The sequence below is a fragment of the Salvia hispanica genome, chromosome 2 (assembly GCF_023119035.1).
Source record: "Salvia hispanica cultivar TCC Black 2014 chromosome 2, UniMelb_Shisp_WGS_1.0, whole genome shotgun sequence".
Lineage (NCBI taxonomy): Eukaryota > Viridiplantae > Streptophyta > Magnoliopsida > Lamiales > Lamiaceae > Salvia > Salvia hispanica.
In genome coordinates this window covers 6,889,094-6,912,646 of record NC_062966.1, presented here as the reverse complement: position 1 = coordinate 6,912,646, position 23,553 = coordinate 6,889,094, and the positions used below count along the sequence as shown (strand labels likewise).

Here is a 23,553-nt window from a genome sequence, read left to right as displayed (position 1 = left end):
GCGGTCAGAGCTGCAGAGGAAAAAGGAATTTGGGGGGGGGAGGGGGGGGATTTAGGGATTGGAGCGCTTCGGAGGTGGTTGCGGGGAGGAGAGGTGGATGAGCTCTATGGTGGCAGTGATAACGGTTGCGGAGGGGGCAGAGGTAGAGATGGAATCGAAGGAGATGCAGATGCCCCCATGAATTGATTGATTTTGAATTTCTCATTTTCTTTTTTAATATTATTTGTTTTATATTTTACTCCCTCCGTCCGCGAATAGGAGTCTCATTTTTTCATTTTAGTTCGTCCACGAATAGGAGTCCCGGTTCACTTTTACCATAAATAGTAATAGAGTCCCACCTCCACCTAACTCATTTCACTCACATTTCATATAAAACTAATATATACAAGTAGGACCCTATTCCACTAACTTTTTTCCACCCACTTTTCTTAATATTTCTTAAAACCCGTGCCGCCAAGGAATGAGACTCCTAATGGCGGACGGAGGAAGTAAATGATAACTTATTAAAATAATTAAGGATATAATTAGGGAGTTAGTAATCATATTTAACAGCTTAATTTGGTCAAAATCGGGATTAAAAACATTGACCGTTAAAATTTGACAAAAAAGTTAACTTGGGACCGATTGTGATCCGAGTTGAAATGTTTGAGATCCAAAAATTCAAAAGATAATGTCTATGACTAAAATCGTAAAATGGACATGATGTTCATAACCAGTTTTGACTTTTACTCGTAATTATATTACACACACAATTAGTTTTAGCAACCTAAAAATAACAATAAAATTCCGAACTAGTACTAGTTTGATGTAATATGTATCATGAATGTCATTAACCGAGCTAGTACTATTTTGATGTAATATTCAAAGGAGCATTATAAAGAATTAAATTCTTCACTCTGCTAAGTTGTTAAAAACTTCCTCAATTAGCTTAAAAAAACAGAAAATAGAAAAGAAATGACTCATCCCTTCAACAAAAATAAAAAAAAATCAAGAAACACACACCACAACTAAAAGATGGATTCAGTATTGCAAATAATCAAACTTGTAGTGCTAAAATCTTGCAAATTCAAATTTTTGTAAATTTTTATTTTTTTTAAATTAATAAATTTGCCTCTTTAGCTTTAGGGAAAAAAAAAGAAACAAAGACAACATAATCAATTGAATTGAACTGATAAAACACTATGTCCGGAGCGTTTGTCTTAGCGGCAAAGAGCTTATATATTATTGTATGAGGTGCCGAGTTTGAGCCCTCTTAACTTCAATTATAATTTCCTCCTTACTCGATAGATTAAATAAGTACCCATCCTTACATATGGATATCTCTAACCGTACATCAAAACTCAATTTACACTTCCAACCATACTCCAAAACCCATTCTAAATCGTCATTTTTTGTGTTTTTGAACAGTGCTACCCTAAATATGATGTAGCAATGTAATCCTTTCTTGTTTGTTTATTTTCGAATAGTGCAAGGAGTGATTCAGAAGAACTTGGCGGACGAAGACTGACAGGTCCCTTGAGTGCAGTGCAGGTACGGTGTGATATGTGTCGCTCGATCTAACAGGTCCAGAGGATTTGACTAGACTTCAGAGGCTAGAAGATCATGAAACTTATCAGAAAGGGGTCGTTGGGTGCACTCTATTCCTTCAAAAACCTCAACCCACTATACTACAACTTAGCACAGGAAAGTAAAGGATCGATCCCACGAGGAAGAAGGTGTTACGAAACATTTGAGGATGTTTTGGGAAAAAGGGTTTGGCTGCTGCCAAGCAATTTTTGTGGGTCGAGAACTTAAAACTACTGGGTCTGAGAGATAAGCAAAACTTTACTCTACCTACTAGGTCTAATAGATCAGAAGAACTTTACTCTACCTACTGGGTCTAAGAACTGAGAGCGTACGGAACATACATGACTTAGAGAAACTGAGATATTTTTAAGTTCTAAAACAACTGGAGTAAACTTAACTAGACAGACTTTCCTAATTTGGACAGACAAGCATAAAGCGAAAAGCAAGACAAGTTTCCTTAAACTACCAGGGTCTGGAAAAGCATGCAGAAAAGTAAAAGAGACAAAGTGGATCGTACTGACAGGTATAGGGGACATGCAGAAAAAGTAAAGTACATGCAGAAAAAGTAAAGTACATGCAGAAAAGTACTGACATAAAGCAGATCTGGTTCTAACTACCAACAACTTCATCTTCTTCGGGAATCAAACGAGAATAGCAGAGAAAACAGAGTATTAACACCATGAGAACAGAGCAAACTTTAGATCTAGACTTAAAACGAGAAATTAAAGCCTAAACTAGCAGATCTACGCTACTGGACCTAAAGGATGCAAAAACAGAAAGTAAATAGCCATACTCATGTACAACGTAAACATCAAGCACCAAATATACGAAACTTCAACTCCGAAACACCAAGATTCAACAAATCCAAACATCTCCATATATAAACCCTCAACCTCCAACAACAAACCAACAGATCTCAGCTCCAAACATCCAACAACAAACAAAGAACGAAAGCTAAAAACAAGAGATGAACATAACTCAGAGATATCCAACCAAAAGCAAACATGAACTTCCATAATAACTAGAAATAGGTCTGAATCCAGTAGATCAAAGTAAGAACTAGAGTTATGAAACTTAAATCCAACAAAGTACTCTAAACGAAAGCAAATAAGATTGTTTCTTCGCCTTCACAAGGCGGTGTTACACAGCAAAATAACGATGACGATGAGAACCACGGTGGCCAGAATCTTCCATGTCCAAGTGCGCAGCAACACGAAATGAAAATTTGAAGTATGGAACTAGAACTAGAGCTAGGAAAGCGTAGGAGTGGCTGTTCACCGATCTCTGTCTTTCTTCAAGGTTGAGCTCCTTATATATGCGAGGCTCTGATCCCTAGGGTATCCCTCTGGTGATTTGACGCTCCCGCCCTTGAGTAAGACTCTTTAAAATAATCTGCTTTCGCTCCATTCTGCTCCTGTCGCCAACTTTTGATTCTCCCAGGTGTGAACGACGACTTCTGATTTTTGCTTCAATTTCATCTCTTTTGCATCTGCCAGGTCAGGTAACAGCAACTCCTGGGTCCAGCAGATTTACTACGCACCTGAACTCATAAACGCACATTAGCGCCCCAAATGCACATAATTTTAACCCTAAACCAATGCATGAAACGAGCCTTATCAAAGACCCGTTCTAAATCGTCATTTTATGTTTTATTTACTGTTTATATTTGGGAAAATTATCTGAAAAATTATGAACTTTCAAAATAATTTGATTTTTCCCATAAACTTTAAATGTTGCATAAAAAGTAATGAACTTTACCGGATTATGTAAATTTCTCTTCTGACCCAACCCGATAGATTTACAACACTAACTTATCCTACGTGGCACGCCAGAGGCATGACTTGTGGCAAATGAAAAATTTTTTAATGTTCAATTCGAATTATTGAATTAATGCTATTTTTATGCTGAATTCGATTTACTCCCTCCGTCCCAGATTAAGAGTTTGATATAGTTATGGCTCGAATTTTAAGAAAGAGTTGAAGTGTGTAATAAATGAAGTGAGATGATGGAGTGTGTAATAAATGAAGTGAGTTGGTTGAAGGTGAGTCCCTTTTGACTTTTTGGATTTAAAAGATGTTTATTGGTTTATTTTAATGTGGATAATGACATTTTGTTGTAATTTTGATGAACAATGGGGTAAAATTGTATGACTAAATATGGAAAATTCTAAACGTGACTCTTAAACTGGGACAGACTTTTATGGCAAAAAGTGACTCTTAATCTGGGACGGAGGGAGTATAAGTTTATGGTGATTTGTATGCCGAATTCGATTTGTATGTTTTTTATTTGCGCTACTTGTATGTTTGTGATAAGTCCCGAGTCAAAGATTGCAAAGATAGAAGAGAAACAATTAGAATTAGTGGAGTTGCCAAGTCATGCCTCCGGCGTGCCTCGTAGGATAAGTTTGTTTCGGAAATTTATCGGATTGGATCCGATGGAAAATTTATACAGTCCGATAAAATTCATAACTTTACACGCAACGGTTAAAGTTCACGAGAAAAACTAAACTATTTTAACAGTTCATGAATTTACATGTGATTTGTCTTTTAATATTTAATGGTAGTTGTAAATGGGCTGTAATCAAATGGGCTGATATTTTTTTTTGTATTATAGGTATACTTAAATGAATTAATTAGAGATGGCCTTTTTATGGAATGCAAAGATCAATAAGCACAAGAAATCATCAAGCAACTTTAATAAATAAAAACATACCGTATTATAATTTTGAGACAGAAAAAACCGAAAATAGATAATTATTTATGGAATCCGGAAGACCTTCCAAAAGGAAAAAAAAAAAGAAGGTCTTCTCTTACCTTAATTATTTAAAATACCCTACGCATTGCATTATTAAATGTCTAATTTGTTAGAATTCGTTAAAGAATCCACCTCGTCCTTTTTCAGCTCCAATACAATTTGCTTCTATCTTTTCTTCTATTCCAATACGCCTTCATCATATCTTCTTCTCCATCCGCCTTCATCTATCTCCGGTAGCCTTCATCTTCTCCGGCATCATTGCCAATATGCTTATCGTTCTGCGTCGGCTTCTCCATCAGGCCAGTTTAGAGGATATGGGGCAAGGCCTGCCCTTTTTTTATTTGTTGGAGTTTAGATGCAAATTAAAGAAGTTATTTTGTTAGTGGGTATTTATAGAGATTTGCTTTTCATATGCAATAAAGTTGGCATAAGAGTCTCTTCGATCCAATGAATCCTTAATTAGCATTAATTGTAGAATAAGAGAAGACTAATATATTGATTAACATGCAAGATTGCTTGAGCCGTTGCATTTCAAAATGAAACTGTCACTTGAAATGTCCACATCTTAGGATAGAAAGTTTAAAAAATTTCTATTTTAATAGAAATAAATTACTAGTAGTACTATATTTTTAAGGAATGGATATAGTATTGATTTGATCATTGATTGTTTGTATTATCCACATATGTATTGAATAATAAAACAAATTTCCATGCAACAACTTAGCAAAATACAGTAAGAATTCGACCGAAACATAGAAAAAACTAAAATTTAAAGGCTTGTTCAAGAGTGGATTTGAAGGTGGTGTAAATGGCATGCCATCCAGCCTCAGTTGGATGTGACATATCCCAAAAAAATGCCGATTTCGGATCACTGCAAACTGTATACATTTTCGCACCTTTCTCGTCCACGCTGCCGCAAACGTAGCCGTCTGTCCCAACGCAACATGGCTTCAATGGAGTATCGAATCTCAAATTACCTAATTTTCATTTCAACACCACGTTTATTAATTAAAACCGAAATTTTTTTATTTAAATGACAAAAAACGCACCTAGATAGTCTCGTTTTTGGTTGAGCACTGTTGTGAAGGAGTTGTAGAGATCGATGATGAAGAAGGTGGAGGATTTGGATTGGTTGTTCAATTTAGCGACGGTTTGCTGCAATAGAAGATTGTGGTAGGCGACGGCTAGATTTTGGGTGGTGTTGCATCGTTGAAACGATGAATCGACCGTGCTCCGAGGAAGGCAGCCCAACGGTTGGAGTAATGTCACAGCAACCTTAGTTGCACCGAGTTGTTGGAGTCTTTTTAAGTTCACGCCTAGTTGCTTCACCACACGCGGTATGAACGTTTGCAATCCCTGTCAATCAATTCATTAAAAACTCGTAACACCATTCTGTTGTATCATATTGAAGGAGTATCTATGCACTTTTGTAAGCACTTTTGAGAATGATATCTTATGAATATATATGATCATACAAAATACAAAAAAAATACTTATGTAAGCCGATATGCACTTAATTGTCATCAACTTGGATATATAAGAAATTGAATTAGGATATTTTAATTTTATTTAAGATGATGAAGTGTTAATACTTCATACGACCTACAGAAATATTTGCACTTTTCATTTTCATTCATTCCATAAAAATATGGGCATTTTTATTTATGAAAAGTTATCCCAATTTATTATCCATATACATCATACTATTAATAACTTATACCATCAATAAACACTAACAATAATGTAGGTCACACTATTCACTAATATTAATTTAACTACTCTTCTCCTCTAATCTCTCTTACTCTTATCTATTTTATTTTAATTCTCATGTCATATCCTCTAATCTCTCTTACTCTTATCTATTTTGTTTTAATTCTCGTGTCATATTAGGTGACCATATTTTTTACTAGTAGGATGGAGTATTCAATTTTCGCCTAGGTAGTGGAGCGCTCAGACCACAGAGAGATACTCTGTATGACAGACATACAACGACACAATGCTAAATATAAATAGACAATAGAGATACTACAATTTCCTAGACCACGAGATTAGGTAGGGATCTTGATTTTAAACACATGCATATACAGTTTACGAATCGGTTGGTGCCATATCACACCAAAGCAAATTAAAATTGATTTCATAATTTTTTGCAAACTAAATCAAAATGTATTAGTATCATAGCCCAAACCTAAATCATTAACTCTTGCTTCTACGAAATCAAAATGATTTTTTAAAATCTATCAAATCAAATAAAATTATACAATCAGTACTTCAAACAGAATAGACTAGCTGTATCCTAATAATTTAATGGGAAAGGCATTGCCACCTAATTTTCTTGAATTTATGTTAACTCCTAATAAAGGCTCCCTCCGCCTAATAAATGCATTCGCCAATATTAGAGGAGTCAGTTGCCCAACATCATCACGTTACTACTCACCACTCCCAATTTTTAGTAAGTAGAAAAATAAAATAATGTAGTAGTACTACTAATCTAAGTAATAAAACTGCATCTTTGTAAATATTATTATATGCACATGATGTGGGAGCAATAGTGTTCATTTTCACTGACTTTATAAAGAAAAATACTATATTTTGAAGATATGATGAAATCTAATAAGACTAGATAAGTGGGATATTGAGATCCACAATTACGTGTAACCCACTATTTATAGTGGCATTAATTATCTCTTATGCAATTATTAAAGACCCTTGAACAAAACGCATTCTAATTAATTCAAAAAAAGACTTTTGCTTTAGTTGACTCTATCACCATTATTAATTTCATTACATACAAATACAGCTATTTATAAATATAGATGGCTATAAAATTTGTAATACCAGATTTTTTCAACAAAATGAAAAGGAAATCCAACCGATCATCATCCATTTTGGAAAAGGACGTGTATAATTCAAATACTCTCGCACCCCACAACTTCCCATTTTATGATAAGAAAAGAGTCACGCAATTTATTTTTTTGTTTCAATAAATTAATAGCAAGTAAAATGTAAAGATTTTTTATGCTGTAAATTAAATCCAACACACATACCAAAAAATCTTGAATTCCTATTTCTAATGAAGTAAAATGTGAAGATGGAAGTGTTACCTGCATAGTTCCACCTTGGGCAAGAAAAGCACCATAATCGTTGCCGGAGAGGCAGACAAGAACAAGAGAGGACTTCAAATCCGATTTGGTGTAGACGGAATCATGCACAAGTTTGTCGTAAAATCCAATCTGAGTGCTCATATTGGGCAAGAGATCTCCTATTGTGTTGAACACACCACTCCCTCCATAAGCAAAATTCAGCCCATTTTGTAATTTTTTACCTCCCATTTCCATCCATTCATACGGTAACGGAGACTTCACTTCCAAGAACTTGGCTGTTTGTTTTATTAATATCAATTGACATCACAAAACATGTCAGTTTTCATTACACTAGTTTGTTGACTCATGAATTATCATGCTGGCATTTAATTTAAAAGAAAATGTGTTTAACCGTAATTGCATGAACAATGATATTACAAGAAACGACAGCTATCAGCATGATAATAACTCTTCAACAATATTATTATTTGGTGTGGTTAATTTTACATATCGTGTACACATACACATATATCTAGCAAATCAGAAAAGTAATTACATGCCAGCTAGATATATAAATATCTATATATTATATAATATAGGTTTTAATCACTATGCTAATCGTATCTCATAACAAAAGCATCAACAAAGCTGAGATTCAAAAACCAGTAATGAATAAAGTGGTGCATGTGTTTACACTACTTGATGATGGTAAAGAGAAACCATGTTATTGCTTTTATTTTCAATAAAAAACATAAATAATAGAGGATCTTTTTAACATGGACAATAATTATATAAGTCCACCAAACCAAAAAAAGAAAAGAAAAGTGAAGGAAAGCAGAAAAAAGATAAAGTGAATAAATGATGGTATAAAATGTGTTGATGCAGGAAAAGCAAAGAAAAAGATACGTTTATTTTTTAATCAACTTTAATTAGTTACTCCTCTGATTCCATAATTGTAAAGTCATTTATAAAAATAATATAAATAGTTAAAGCGGAGAAATAGTAAAGTAAAAAAAATAATAATGTAGATAAGAGTATATGGTTACCAATGTAGTCAGTGAGGATGCGGCCATCGGAGAAGCGGCCCGCGGGTTTCCCGGGGAAGGTGAAGCCGTACGGTTCATTCCACGAGTTTCCTAGCGATTTTCTGATGTTGCCCGTGTCTGCGTACGAGTCCCCGAATACAAATAGTTTTTTCGGTCTCAAACTTCCATCGGAAATTTCATGCTTCTGCCGCCGGTGGCGGTGGTGGTGGCGGTGGTTGAGAGTAGAAGCTTGGATGCATATGTATCCTTCAAAGTGAGAAAATTATGTTTGTTTTAATTTCAAGTGTGAGAGGGAAATTTTAGAGAGAGAGAGAGAGAGGGAGAGAGAGTACCTGAGGAGAGGATGAAGTAGCAATAGAAGAAGGAAAAGAAGAGTTTAGAGGTTTCCATTGGAGAGATGCAGAGAATGAAGAATGTTGAACGAATGTTTTTATACACTGCAAAGGCATGGGCTTTCTATTTTTAAATTTATAATTTTATAGCCCACTCCTTTGAAGATTAGGCTTATTATGCTATGAGTGTTCTATTCCATTTTGTTTTCTTGTATCATGCTACTTATGCGTATTGTAAGTTTTATATCTAATAAAATATTCCATCTGTCCAATAAAAACAGGGACATTGGAGACGGTACGGATTTAATGCAAAATTGGTAAAGTACGAGAGATGCAGAAAAAAAAAAGTGATTAGAGTATTGTTAGTGGAGAATGTAACTCACCTCACAACAGAGAAAAACATAAAGGGACGATGACTATTTTAATGGGATGACCCAAAATGTAAAAAAAATACTATATATATGGGACTGAGGGTGTACTACTATGGTGAGAACAAGAACTCTTTTAGGGATTGTTTGGTCAAAATGGGGTGGGGGTCTTGGCTTTAGGTTTCTCACTTGTTCTAATTAGCACAATAGTTGTGTTGACTTTGTAATGTGAAAATCTGGCAGTAGTTACATAAATGAATAAGTTGTCCTTTGACCAGGATAAAAGAGTGATGTAGATTTTAATTACTTGTTTCTTTTTGTGTGTTTGTGTGTGTGTGTGGCGTGTGATAGTGTAGTTGTTGGAAGTTGGGGAAATATAAATGCGAAACAATAGAATTGAAATTGTGGAGCAGCCTATTCACCTCCACATATCACGTTTCCAAGAGTTGGATGTCTCAATCATTTGAGGGGATTGAACACCGAATTAAAGTTGGATGACTAAGTGAAAGAATATGCCCTCTTATCTTCTTTAATTTTCTTTTATTTTTTTTTTCTAATGGGATGCTAGGTGTTGAGGGCATTACTATTTGCACATAATTTTAATGTCCATATTAGAGTTTGTAAACTGCTCGGGCCGACTCAGCCTAATACGGATCAGGCCCGATATGAGTCGGTCTATATATATGCGATATTGGTTGGGTCATGCTAGTCCATCATTGAAACAAATCGGACATGGGCTTGACTCATTGGCTGAAGTGATTTGTATTTGGATGTTTCTTAACTCCAAGTCCAAGTGCAGGCACATCAGAAACTCAGTCCAGCCCATATAACCAACTCGGACTATGCCTTGGCCAAACCTTAATAGGTCTACAAATACTAATTTAGGCATGTAAATTTGGATACCCACGGATACCCAAATTCGAAAATTCGGATACCCAAATCCAAAATTTCAAAAATATCATACCCAATATCCGACCCGTATGTGAATTCGGGTACCCTAATACCCGGTGCGGGTACCTGAACCTAACTAATCGGGTACCCATAAACCCGAAATTAGTATATTTCAAATTTATTCTTTTATATAAATTATATTGTGATGAGAATAGAAATGATTAAAAATAACACAATAATACTATTTATTGAATATTATTAAAAGTTTAAACTTCAATTCTAATGCTTTAACTTTCTCTAGATTATGATTCTATGACTATATATATATACTCCCTCCATCCCATAGAAATAGGCCATTTGGAATTGACACGAGTTTTAATGCATAATTGGTAAAGTAAGAGAGAAGAAGAAAAAATAGTTGAAATTATGTAGTGAATGGTGGGACCAACAAAAAGATAAAGTAAAGAGAATGAGAAAAATGTTGTCATAATTGTATATGGGCTATTTGTATGGGACGAACAAAAAATGAAATATGACCTATTTCTATCGGACGGGGGGAGTATCTACATTAGACAAATAGACACTACTTAATTTTAAAATAAAGAAATTTTTGGCATAAATCTACATGCGATTAAATAAATTTACCCTAGATTTACCCTACGGGCCATATGCCCTATACTGAATAAAAATATTTATCACAAATACATAATTAATCGAATTTAATCGGGTATTAGTCGGGTACCTTAAACCCGAAAAGTCCTAACATTAACTACCCAAACCCGTACCCGAACCCATAATGTTGGGTTTCGGGTACCCAAAACCCGTCGGTTATTGGGTCGGGATCGGGTAAACTCGAAACCCGCTGACTAAATTTGCAGGCCTAACTAATCTAATAGTATTACCATTATTTCTCTTCTTGTTTTCATAGTACAATTTCAATTATATTTATCCTATTATTTTTATATTAGTTTATAATTTTCAAAATTCCTCCTTATATTTTGATTTTCTTAAAAATAAATACAATAAGATAAATTTGAATGTGCATATTTAATCAATAAATAATACTAGTATTTTATGCAAAGTGGTATTTAGGTTATAGTGAAAGTTGCATAGGATTACATATTAACATTTTCTTTTAAATTGATATTATAAGGGTTAGATCATTCTATCTTTTGTTTGTTGATAAGATTTTAAAGGAGGCAAGTCATTGGGAAAACAAAATACGAAGTAAGAGTTATTCATGAAGAATCACATTAAAATTAATTGTCACGGGAAATAGTGGATGAGGAGAAAAAATTCTCTACTTTAGACATACTATTTGGCATAATAAGTTGGTGTGTTCAACAAATACTTATTTAACAAGTGAAACTCTAAAAAAAGTTATATTCCAATACATAATTATACATGGAAATTAATGAATGTAAATCTAAATTCAAATATTACTTTAAATTTTGAAAATATTTTGGACTTACATTATATACATACTCCCAATCTAATGGGAGTAATATATTCTACAAATATAGATGTCTTTTGTTATTTTATTTTATTATTATAAAAAAAATTAAATTTTTATATGCTATCAAAAGTAGAAAAATATAATTAATAATATATCAATAAAATTTAAATTAATAACCAAACTCTGTTATTTATATTGAATATATGTTTGTGAATGTTAGAAAAAGAAAAAGATATTAACTTGGAGGACAAGAAACACATTAGCTTGGTGCCTAAGAAATATATTAGCTTGGTGCCCAAGAATACTTGGAGCACAAGTTCCACCATATTTACTTGTTTGTAATCCCTATTTAAAGGGTGCTTTATACAGTGAAATTATTATCCTATTCTACACAATTGTTTCTTCCCCTCTTCCTTTCCACAATATTTTCTGCACCATTTAATATTGTACCAGAGCAGGACTTAGAAAAATTTCATCACTGTCCCTAACCTTTCTCGACCTTAAGCCAAATCTGCAGAAAACCATTCAAAACAAACCATGTCAGACGAAAAAAACCCATCCCAGTCGGATGAAATTGCTCGGCAAATTGCCGAAATCATGAGCAAAAGTCTTGCCATGATGATACCATCAACACCCAAACCAGAGAACACAGAAAATCCACCAGAAAAACCCATTGTGTACAAAATCGATACACAACCCCTCCACATTGGAGGAAGCAAATTGAATGGAGAAAATTACTCTGAATGGGCCATCCTGATGAAGACGGCTATAAGCGGCAGGGGAATGGTTTCTCACGTAACCGGAGTGCCACCTCCCCCGCCACAAATCGATCCAGCCTTTCCGCAATGGCAACAAGCTGATCACTGCATGTTCACATGGCTCACACAGAATATCGAACCTCGGTTGGTCAGCCGAGTGTTGAAACAACCGACAGCCAAACACATATGGGATGCGTTGGCTATCACGTACGGGAGCGAAGGAGATAAACTCCAAATATACGAACTGCATATCAAAGCCAGCATGGTGAAACAAGGAAGCCAATTGTTAGAGGAGACATGGAGTACCCTACAAGATTTATGGAGGTCAATAGATCAGAAACGTACAAATCCTATGAAGTACCCGGAGGACATGGAAATACATGATAATTGGATCCAAGAACAGAGACTCTATACGTTTCTGACTGCAATAGACGGCAAATATGAAACAACCAAAAGGGAGATAGTTAAAATGGAACCACTTCCCTCGGTTGACCTTGCCTACAATCTGATCAAACAAGAAGAGACACGGTCTCAAGTGTTACAGTCAGGAGCCGGAGCCACAACAGAAGGCATCGGAGCAGGACTTGTCGTCCGAGGAAGATCGCACCAGCACGGCAGCGGCTCCAGGGGCGGCAGCAATCGCGGTGGAGGAGGCGGCTGGAACCGGCGGAACAATGATGAAGACAAATCGAAGCTTGTCTGTTCTTATTGTAAGAAGAAGAAGCACATGAAAGAATCGTGCTTCGAATTGATCGGATTTCCCGATTGGTGGGAGGAGAAACACGGCAAGAACTCATCCGCACCGCCGCCATCCGCGCCACCACGCGCTCCCTGGAACTGCGGCGGCCACACTGCTGCAGTTATCGGAGGGCAACCGAGAGACGGAGGAAATTACCTTATCGCCACCGCCGAGGGCAACAGGGAAGCTACTCAGACTCGGGGCGGCGACAAGGGAGCAATCGGTGCTGCTTAGCTGACGGGTCAGATGGGAGCCGCCAACTTCGCCGGAGGAACGGTGGTGTCGAATTGGTCAGAGGAGGAATTTGGGGGAGATGAAGAAACAGCGGCGGCAGGTAACCTAGGGTTTGTGGGTTCTTTGGTTAAAGAACCCCAAACTTTACATAAATCCTATTTTTCACCCCAGCAATACAATAAATTACTTAGTGTACCTCATTTATTGCCTAATGACCCATATTCTCTTGTGTTGTGCGAATCTGACCCCGAACTAAGTAATTTCCCTATTAGTACCCCGATTGTGTGTAAAAATAGGTTTCAGCCCCTAGAAAACACTGGAATTGCATGTCAGGTGTCTAGTGGATATGAGAAAAACGATAGATGGATATTTGATTGTGGGGCGACTGATACGATAACTTATGATGCTTCAGATCTTACAGGGATTCAAAAACCTCAAAAATCCCATATTCAGACAGCTAATGGGGAGTTTACAAAAGTTTAGGGGGCGGGAACTGTGAAAATATCACCTACCCTTCAATTATCTAACTGCCTTTACATTCCTTCAATGTCTCATAAATTGTTGTCTATTAGCCATGTCATGAAGGAATTAAATTGCACCTTATTGATGCAACCTCATTTCTGTCTGCTGCAGGATATCCGAACCGGGGAAATAATTGGACGTGGCACTGAACGTGATGGATTGTACTATGTAGATGAGATAGCTCAAAAAGGGACCGCCATGCTAACTCACGGGTTTGCCAATAGGAAGGCTTGGCTTTGGCATCGACGCTTGGGACATCCTTCTATCGGTTACTTAAAATTATTGTTTCCTGATTTTATTTCTAAACACGATGAGTATTGTGAAACTTGTTTTTGGGCCAAAAGCCACCGAACCTCTTATCCTTTGAATAATACTCGTGTTGATCTTCCTTTTTCATTAATTCACTCTGATGTTTGGGGCCCCGCACCTTTTACTGGGGGGCAGGATCTTAGATACTACTTAGTTTTTGTTGATGACTGCACTCGCATGACTTGTGTATATTTCATGAAACAAAAATCTGAGGTTTATATACATTTTTCACAATTTTTTTACCTTATCAAAACTCAGTACCAGTCTTCTATAAAAATCTTGAGATCAGATAATGGGAGGGAATTCGTTAATTCAGCCATGAAACAATTTTTTCAAGAAAATGGTCTGATTCATTAAACCAGTTGTGCCTACACTCCCGAACAGAATGGTGTAGCCGAAAGAAAAAACCGTTCCCTCCTAGAAATGACCTCGCTCTATGCTCATTGAATCAAAAGCCCCAAAACACTTCTGGCCCGAAGCCATTGCCACCTCAGCCTATCTCTTGAACAGATTACCCACAAGTATCCTCAAACACCAAACACCACTCCAAGCCCTATCCTCCTTCACCAAATTCCACCACCTTTAACTCTTGAACCGCGAGTCTTTGGGTGCTCCGTTTTTGTTCATACCCCAAAACATGAACGAACCAAACTTTCTCCTTGTGCAATTAAGTGTGTCTTCGTGGGATATGTGATAAACCAAAAGGGGTATAAATGCTTTGATCCTAAAACCAATCGAATGTTTGTTACGATGAATTGCAATTTCCTTGAAACCGAATACTTTTATACCCACCTTAGCAGTCAGGGGGAGAATAGTAGTAAGGATCCGCTAAGTTGGATATCAGCGCCGATGCCAACGCCAAGTAATCCCGAAGTGGGCCTAACAGAGGCGGCAGTAAGCGATTCCGCTGAGCAAGTCTCTGAAGTAGGACAGTCCGTTCCTGAAGGTGACACTCAACCAACTACTTCCCCGTTGAGGCTATCCAATGTAAGTATTGATAACCCTGTTCCTCCAATTTCCTTTACTACTGATGGTGTAAGTGAAGAGGAAGAAGAAGGCCCTGTTGTGGAAAACACAGATGGAGACACTAGTGAAGAAGTCGAAGGGATTGACCCCGACACAGGGGGGTACATTCTTCCACATCGGGAGAACATGGGAGTTCCACCAAAAAGATATACACCTGAGAGGATTAACAGGAAGGCTCGCTACTCTGTTGCTTGCCTAGTTACGAGCCATCTGTCAGAAATGGCTCAAGCATTTGAGAAGGCACTGTATGAGGAGGAAGAGATCCCACAGTCATGGGAAGATGCTATGCGGCATAAGCACTGGTGAGAGGCAATGCAAAAAGAAATAGATGCACTGATCCGGAACAGCACTTGGGAAACGTGCATCTTACCTAATGGAAGCGACCTGTAGGATGCCGATGGGTCTTCACTATCAAGAGGAGACCAGACGGCTCAGTTGAGAGGTACAAAGCACGGCTAGTCGCGAAGGGATATACTCAGACATATGGGGTTGATTATTCAGAAACTTTCTCCCAAGTGGCCAAGATGAACACAATTCGAGTCTTATTGTCTGTGGCGGCAAATAAAGATTGGCCACTGCATCAGTTCGATGTGACGAATGCCTTTCTTCATGGTGAGCTAAAAAAAGAAGAAGAGGTGTATATGGAGGCCCCTCCAGGATTCGCAGCAGACTCCAAGATAGGAGAAGGATGTAGGCTGAGGAAAATTTTATATGGGTTGAAGCAGTCCCCAAGAGTATGGTTTGGGAAATTCGCCGGGGCAATGATTAGTTATGGATATAAACAGAGCAACTCCGATCATACTCTCTTTTTGAAGAAGAAAGGAGATAAAATCACTTGCTTAATCATATATGTCGATGACATTATTATCACAGGTGACGACTTGGAAGAGATTGAGAGCTTGAAGAAGAATCTGTTTCGGGAGTTTGAGATGAAGGACTTAGGGGATCTCAAATATTTTCTTGGGATCGAGGTGTTAAGATCACAAAAAGGGATTTTTTTTGAGACAGAGAAAATATCCTAGACATCCTTGCAGAAACGGGTCTCCTAGAGTGTAAACCGGCAGATACGCCTATAGCTGTTAATCATGGATTGCAGATTAATGATAAAGCCGAGTTGACCAATCGAAGTCGATATCAGCGACTAGTTGGAAAGCTTATCTACTTATCGCATACTAGGCCAGACATTGCCTACGCCGTAGGGGTCGTGAGTCAGTTTATGCATAAACCACAGATGGACCATATGGAAGCATCGCTCAGGATTTGCCGATATCTGAAAGGGACAACAACATGGAGTGTTGTTCTCTAAGAGTGATAATCTTGACATTCATGGGTACACCGATGCTGATTGGGCGGGGAATCCTAATGATAGAAGGTCAACCGCCAGGTACTTTACCTTTGTTGGAGGTAACTTGGTGACTTGGAGAAGTAAAAAGCAGAAAGTAGTCGCCCTCTCGAGTGCTGAGGCAGAGTTTCGTGGAATCAAAAGTGGACTGACTGAGATAATGTGGCTAAGAAGACTGATGAAGGAACTCAGCTTAGCTCCTAGCAGAAAGTGTCGACTATACTGTGACAATAAGGCCGCAATAAGCATCTCAGAGATTCCAGTTCAACATGATCGAACCAAACATGTTGAGGTGGATAGACACTTTATCAAGGAAAACATTGAAGGAGGCATTGTAGATCTGCCATTTGTTCGCTCAGAAGATCAGCTTGCTGACATTTTGACAAAGGCAGTCAACAAGAGGGTTTTTGAAGATGCTCTTTGCAAATTGAGTATTGGAGACCCCACTACTCAATTTGAGGGGGAGTGTTAGAAAAAGAAAAAGATATTAACTTGGAGGACAAGAAACACATTAGCTTGGTGCCTAAGAAATATATTAGCTTGGTGCCCAAGAATACTTGGAGCACAAGTTCAACCATATTTACTTGTTTGTAATCCCTATTTAAAGGGTGCTTTATATAATGAAATTATCATCCTATTCTACACAATTGTTTCTTCCCCTCTTCCTTTCCACAATGTTTTCTGCACCATTTAACAGTGAATATAATACCACGTGTATTCTACATAAATAATAATGAAGTGTGGCTATTAACTTAAATTTTGTTAACATATTACTGTATGAATTATTTTCAAATTTTTATACCTTTTTTTTTGCAGCATGAACAAATTTAATAAATTTTAAAAATAAAAAAAAAATAGCAAAGGCATGTATAATTGTACTGTACGCATATATTCATCCTATTAGATTCAATGAGTAGTTGAGAATATTTAACAGAGATTCAAAATATTGTGGAAAATTTCCATAAATTGAATGTAGATTTATATGTATAGTTGGAATATTACTCTTTTAGAATTACACTTGTCTAATAATTATTTGTTGCTATATCACTCATTATGCGACGTTGGGCCTAATTTTTCAGGCATTCCTATTTTTAACTCAACCGATGTATTTTGTTTAGACTGTAATGCTAGTATACTGGTAATGTCTGTGCATTATAATGGAATATCTCATTAAATCTCGTATATTAATCTCTTAATAAGGAGTTGGATGTAAGTGCACCCCTGTATAATCGTACAATTTATTTGTATACAATAACGCCTTATTATATGTCATTTATTAAATAATATAAATGATACTTCCTCCATCTTATCAAAGATGACACAATTTCCTTTTTCTATTCATCCCAATAAATGAGCCCTTTTAGAAAATGATTAAAATATTCAATTATCTTTTAATTTCTCTTTCTTTATTAATTTATCTGTCATACTTTAAAACATCTATACTTAACAATCTTTTATCTCTTTTATTTCATTCATTTTAAAAAATTTAAAAAGCTAATAGTAAGTAACTTTTTATCTCTCTATTTAAACCTTTTATAATAAAAATGCATAAAATTATGGGTTGTTTATTTGTACTAAAACAAGGCCATCTTCCAGAGAGTATATCTATAGATACATTAGATGCACGTGTGACGTGTTGGTGTATGCTAATTATTGTATCGTTTGCCATAAAAGTCTAAACCAACCGCACTATGGGGTGTAAATCATTTTCGTGGATTACAAAGTTTGCCAGATTTCTGGGTAGTTCAAGTCTTACTAGGTAGTACTCCTTCTGTCCTATAAAAATTGAGATTTTAGAGACAGTATAAGTTTAATGCAAAATTGATAAAATAGGAGAAAAAAAGTGATTGAAATATTATTAGTGAAGAATGGAGCCCACCTTATAAAATATAAAATCTTCTAAATTTTGAGAACAAACAGTTAATCCTATGAACAGTCAAATCATGACCGAGCTTATTTATTTTGACTTGGGCTTATTTTAAAGCGAATCCTCGTGGGCTTTCTGATAATGATAATACTAACCAAACGGCTAGTATTACCATTATTTCTCTTCTAGTTCTCATATAATTCTCATATAATTTCAATTATATTTATCCTATTCTTTTTATATTAGTTTATATTTTCAAAATTCCTCCTTATATTTTGAGTTTCTTAAAAAGAAATACAGTAAGATAAATTTGAATGTGCATATTTAATCAATAAATAATACTCCTACTAATACGGAGTGGTAAGTTATGCAATGTGGTGTATAGGTTATACTGAAAGTTGCCTAGAATTACAGATTATCATTTTCTTTTAAATTGATGTTCTAAGAGTTAGATCAATCTATCTTTTGTTTGTTGTTAAGAGTTTAATAGGGGCAAGTCCTTGGGAAAATAAAATAAGAAGTAAGATTTTATTCAAAAAAAATCACATTAAAATTTATTGTCACCGGACATAGTGGATGAGATGTTGGACCTAATTTTTTGGGCATTCCTATTGTGACTCAACCGATGTGTTTTGTTTAGACTATAATACTCTTATAATGGTAATGTGTGTGCATTATAATGGAATGGGTCATTAAATCTCGTATATTAATCTCTTAATTTAAGGAGTTGGATGCACACGACTACACCCCTATATATATCGTACAATTTATTTGTATACAATAACGCCTTATTATATGACATTTATTAAATCATACAAATAATAATTCCTCCGTCTTATCGAAGATAATGCAATTTTCTTTTTTTTGTCCGTCCCAATAAAAACGAGCCATAACTTATTTAGGAAATAATTAAAATATTCAACTATCTTTTAATATATCTCTTTCTTTATTCATCTTTCATACTTTAAAGCATCTACTTAACAATTTTTTATCTCTTTTATTTTATTCATTTTTAAAATTTTAAAACATCTAATTACTTTTTATCACTCTATTTAAACTTTTTAAAATAAAAGTGCATAAATACTAAAACAAGGTCATCTTCCTGAGAGTAGATAGCCTATATCTATAGATACATTTAAATGCACATGCTGGTAGGGGTGGATCGGTACGGTATATCGTATCAAGAACGTCATACTAGGGGTGGCAAATCGTGCGTGTCGGGTTGTTATCGTGTCGACACGATAATGACACGAACACGATAACAACAAACACGAACACGACCCGTTAAGAAAACTTCAAACACGAACACGAACACGACCCGCTACCCTCAAACACGAACACGACACGAACACGACACCAACCCATTAACGACACGAACCGTTTCGGGTCAACACGACACGAACACGACACGAACCCATTAATGACACGAAAATAAATATTGAAAAATGAAAATAATAAGAATAATAATATTAAAATATTATGTGTTAATAAGAATAATAATATTAAAATATTATGTGTTAACGGATAACACGAACACGACACGAACACGGATAACACGAACCCGACACGAACACGACACGAACACGACACGAAATTTTCGTGTCCTTAATGGGTCGACCCGATAAGGACACGAACACGATAAGCTCTGACCCAAACCCATTAATTTCGTGCCGGTTCGTGTCGTGTTATCGTGTCGTGTCAAAAATTGCCAGCCCTAAAGAGAACATATGCAAGATGTGAATGTTTTGAAGGAAATGCAAATATGTTGAAGAAGCTTATACATAATTTGTAGAATATTACAATGCTCCGTTGAAGATGAGAGAACAAATATTTAATCAAATATTTTTTTTAAGAAAACATAAGCTCCTCTATCTACCGTTCAAATTCAATGCTAGGACCTGCCAAGCTCCGCATTGCTTCGTTCTTCGCTTCGCTAGAGGAAAGTAGAACATAAACATGAAAGGAAAGATCGTCACCTTGTAAATCCATTTGTTCCTCTACAATCTCTTTCGCAGATTTCACCACTGATTCAACACAATGCCATATCGTTATATTTTGGAGAGTGGGTATGTTTCCAATTTCAGATGGGATATTCTCCAACGCTTCTAAATCAATAAGACAGAAGCTTCTCAAGGCGTGGAAAGATGGAGCTCGCTTCGAAAGTCCAATTTTTTAGGTTGTGATATCCAAACAATTCCAAGTATCTGAGGCAAGGGAATTGGCCTTCAAAGATTTCCAACTTGCCTGTTCCAAAGCATCCCCAACGCAACTCAAACTTCTCAAGAAGGGGCAATGAACCAATCTTTTCCAACATCGTTTCCCATTCAGATACAAAGTTCATCTCAAGAGTCAAACTCTTGAGTGTTTGGGGAAAGGTGAGCTTATACAAAGAGGTATTTCCTCTAAAATCAAACGCACACGAGATATAGAGGGATTCTAATTTACACAAGCAATTAATATTGCTCATATAATAATAATCATCATCACACCCCATTCCCTTGGTTGCTAAATATTTTATCCCCAATTTCTTGATATTTGGAAACCTCTTAACCACCTCTTCATCCCACTTCAAATTAAGTGCTCCCTTAAGTACTACGAGATTCTCCATGACGAAAGAATCACTCGAAGGATCTGGCAGAAGCACAGAATACACCTCAATATGCCTCAGTTGAGGCATTTCCCAAAACTCTGTAAAAGCAAATTTAGGTGACCAAGGAACGATCAGCGTTTGCAAATTCCAAAGCTGATTGGAATAAGAAAAACTCGAGCCCATGTGTCCAAGGTGCCGCAAGTTAACATACTGAAACCCACGAGATCTGTCTGCTTGTATTGTCCTCAACAATCTAGAATTCAGGCACCGTGGAACTTTGCCATATTCGCAAATAATGGAACGAGCATGTAACATAGACTTCGAGTCATTGACGACTTTCTTCTTTGAAGTTTTCCTACGTATGACAATGCGGCGATGGCTCTTTATTCCTCTAGGACTAGATTCTCCTACCACATGATAAAACCCTTCCTTCTTGCTCTGGTTCACGCATAGGTCTCTTACCAAATCATGAACTTTGACTTGTTTTATATTTCCTGTAGACCCCAACTTGTCAACTAGAATGAGATTTCTATCAACTAAGTCCTTTATGAACCCTTTCCCAATTGTTCCCAAACTATTGCCATCTATTGGTTTAAGAAATCCTTCGCTGACCCATAACTTGATAAGCTTTGAGATGAGAATTTCTTCGTCTTCCTCAAACACTCCCATGTATAAGAAACAAGGCTTTAAGTAGACAGGCAAATGATCATAGCTCATTTTTAATAATCTCAAGCAATGTTGATCATTCTTTAAATTTACTACTGAAGTTAGGTTGTTTCTTATTGAATCCCAACATTTTTTTGTGCGCTCCATATTTTTTAAAATACCCCCCACCACAACAATTGACAGAGGAAGTCCTCTACAACTGTGTGCAATTTCCTTTCCAACTTTCTGCAAATCAAGAGGAAAGGGTTCCTCTTCAAACATAGTTTTGGATAATAGGTTCCAACTACTAGCCTCATCAAGAAACTCCATTGAATGGCTATAGTGATTGTTTAACTGAGGAGTCAGTTGTGATTGCCTAGTTGTCACCATTATTCGACTGTGATTCTCATTGTTAGGAAAGAAACGTTGAATCTCGTCCCAAGACTCAATCTTCCACATATCATCCATTACAATTAGAAACCTTCTACCAAACAAATATTTGTGGAGCTCTAATCCTAATTCGGCTGCACTCTTTTCACTTAGTTGTTTCTTGTCTTTCATAGTGGCTTGAGAAACAAGTTCACACAGAATTTCTCTCTTGTTGTATTGTTCGGAAATAGTTGCCCAAGCACAAATATCAAAATGCTCATTAATTGCTTTTTGTGAATAAACAGTTTGAGCAAGAGCGGTCTTACCTATCCCACCCATGCCTGTTATGGGGATGACTTGGCGACCGGATTCGTTAGACATGAGCTTTTCCATGATTCCATGCAATGTAACGACCCGCCCATCTAGGGTATAATAAATGCGGCGATCGTTAACTAGGCGACTTAAATGCATCAAAGATCATAGGCTAGGGTTCCATTTAAAAAGGGATTTAACCAAAGCATTAAATGAACAATTAAGTAGAGGAAGAATAATGCCTTAGCAAAGAAATCCAATAAAAGGCTATCGCAATAAATGCTCATCAGAGTTTCCAAAATAATTCCAACTGTTTCATATCCAAAATATTCCCACGAAATAAAAGTATTCATCCCAACCAAAAGATAACAATTTTTCATAAAATAGCGGAAGCGATCAAGAGAGAAGTGAGGCTATGTATGGAGACACAATGACACTTTAAGTACCAACAGATCATCTTATTATTTCCTACTCAACACCGCCGCCCGCTCGCCACCGCTCAACCTGCACATAGGGAAAACACATGCAGGGCTGAGTACTTATAATCATACTCAGTGGGCTCATTGCCGAAAACAGTTTTATCACAATTATAGTTATCATGCCATTTTCAAGTGTCCATCGGGGTTTTAACTTTAGAAAGACCCGAGGCACCAAAATATATTCTTTCTCAAATATCACGGTCGCGCAACCATTTTTCTCATCGACGTTTACCATATCCTCATTCTACATGACAAGGAATGCGGCCGCAATCCAGGTCACTAGACCGGCCAACCCGTACGCTGACACTCGGTCTAACATTGGTGTACACTAACCCAAGTAGAGTTTGCGGCTCTACAAGGATCCGAATTCGATTAAATCAATAGTGGCATAGCCACGAGGGATAGGCACGACAAAATAAATTAAGGCATGATAACACATATCTCATTCTCATCAATATCAGTTTAAGACAATGTCCTTATTTTAAAAGAAAGCCCACCTCGTCGGCTTATCTCGCAAGTATTCTCTTCTCCTCGTTTATCACGCTGAGAGCGCGAAGTATCACCTTTAAATTAGGCGTATCACAAATCAGTTTCAATCATTGATTTCAAATCATGCATGTTTCCCATATTTCCCTTTTTCCCATCGATTACTTTCAAAATCATCAATCAAAATCAAAGTATGTTCATCATATCGTTTTTATTCAAATAGCAACTCCAAAATCACCATTAAATCGTGTCACGCATGAGTGTTCCACACACACAACACACGCACACGAACACCACACTTGTGCACGCATGCCGAGGCATGCGCGCGCACACACACACACACGGTCATATACACATACACATCCATGCATCCCCATTT

At 36.6% G+C, this 23,553-nt stretch overlaps 2 protein-coding genes across 2 annotated transcripts; both read right to left on the bottom strand.

Moving 5' to 3' along the window:
* Positions 1 to 5,008: 5,008 nt before the first annotated feature.
* Positions 5,009 to 8,930, bottom strand: LOC125208643 (GDSL esterase/lipase At5g03610-like). Its single transcript, XM_048108294.1, has 5 exons — positions 8,782 to 8,930; positions 8,450 to 8,695; positions 7,425 to 7,699; positions 5,370 to 5,676; positions 5,009 to 5,297 (listed from the first exon to the last, which is right to left on the bottom strand). Exons 1-5 carry the CDS (start codon positions 8,837 to 8,839, stop codon positions 5,083 to 5,085), a joined length of 1,101 nt encoding a protein of 366 aa, XP_047964251.1. The 5' UTR covers positions 8,840 to 8,930; the 3' UTR covers positions 5,009 to 5,082.
* An 11,235-nt stretch (positions 8,931 to 20,165) lies between these two features.
* Positions 20,166 to 22,290, bottom strand: LOC125206200 (putative late blight resistance protein homolog R1B-17). The gene is made up of 2 exons (XM_048105488.1): positions 20,538 to 22,290; positions 20,166 to 20,317 (listed from the first exon to the last, which is right to left on the bottom strand). Exons 1-2 carry the CDS (start codon positions 22,288 to 22,290, stop codon positions 20,166 to 20,168), a joined length of 1,905 nt encoding a protein of 634 aa, XP_047961445.1.
* Between the last annotated feature and the right edge of the window lie 1,263 nt (positions 22,291 to 23,553).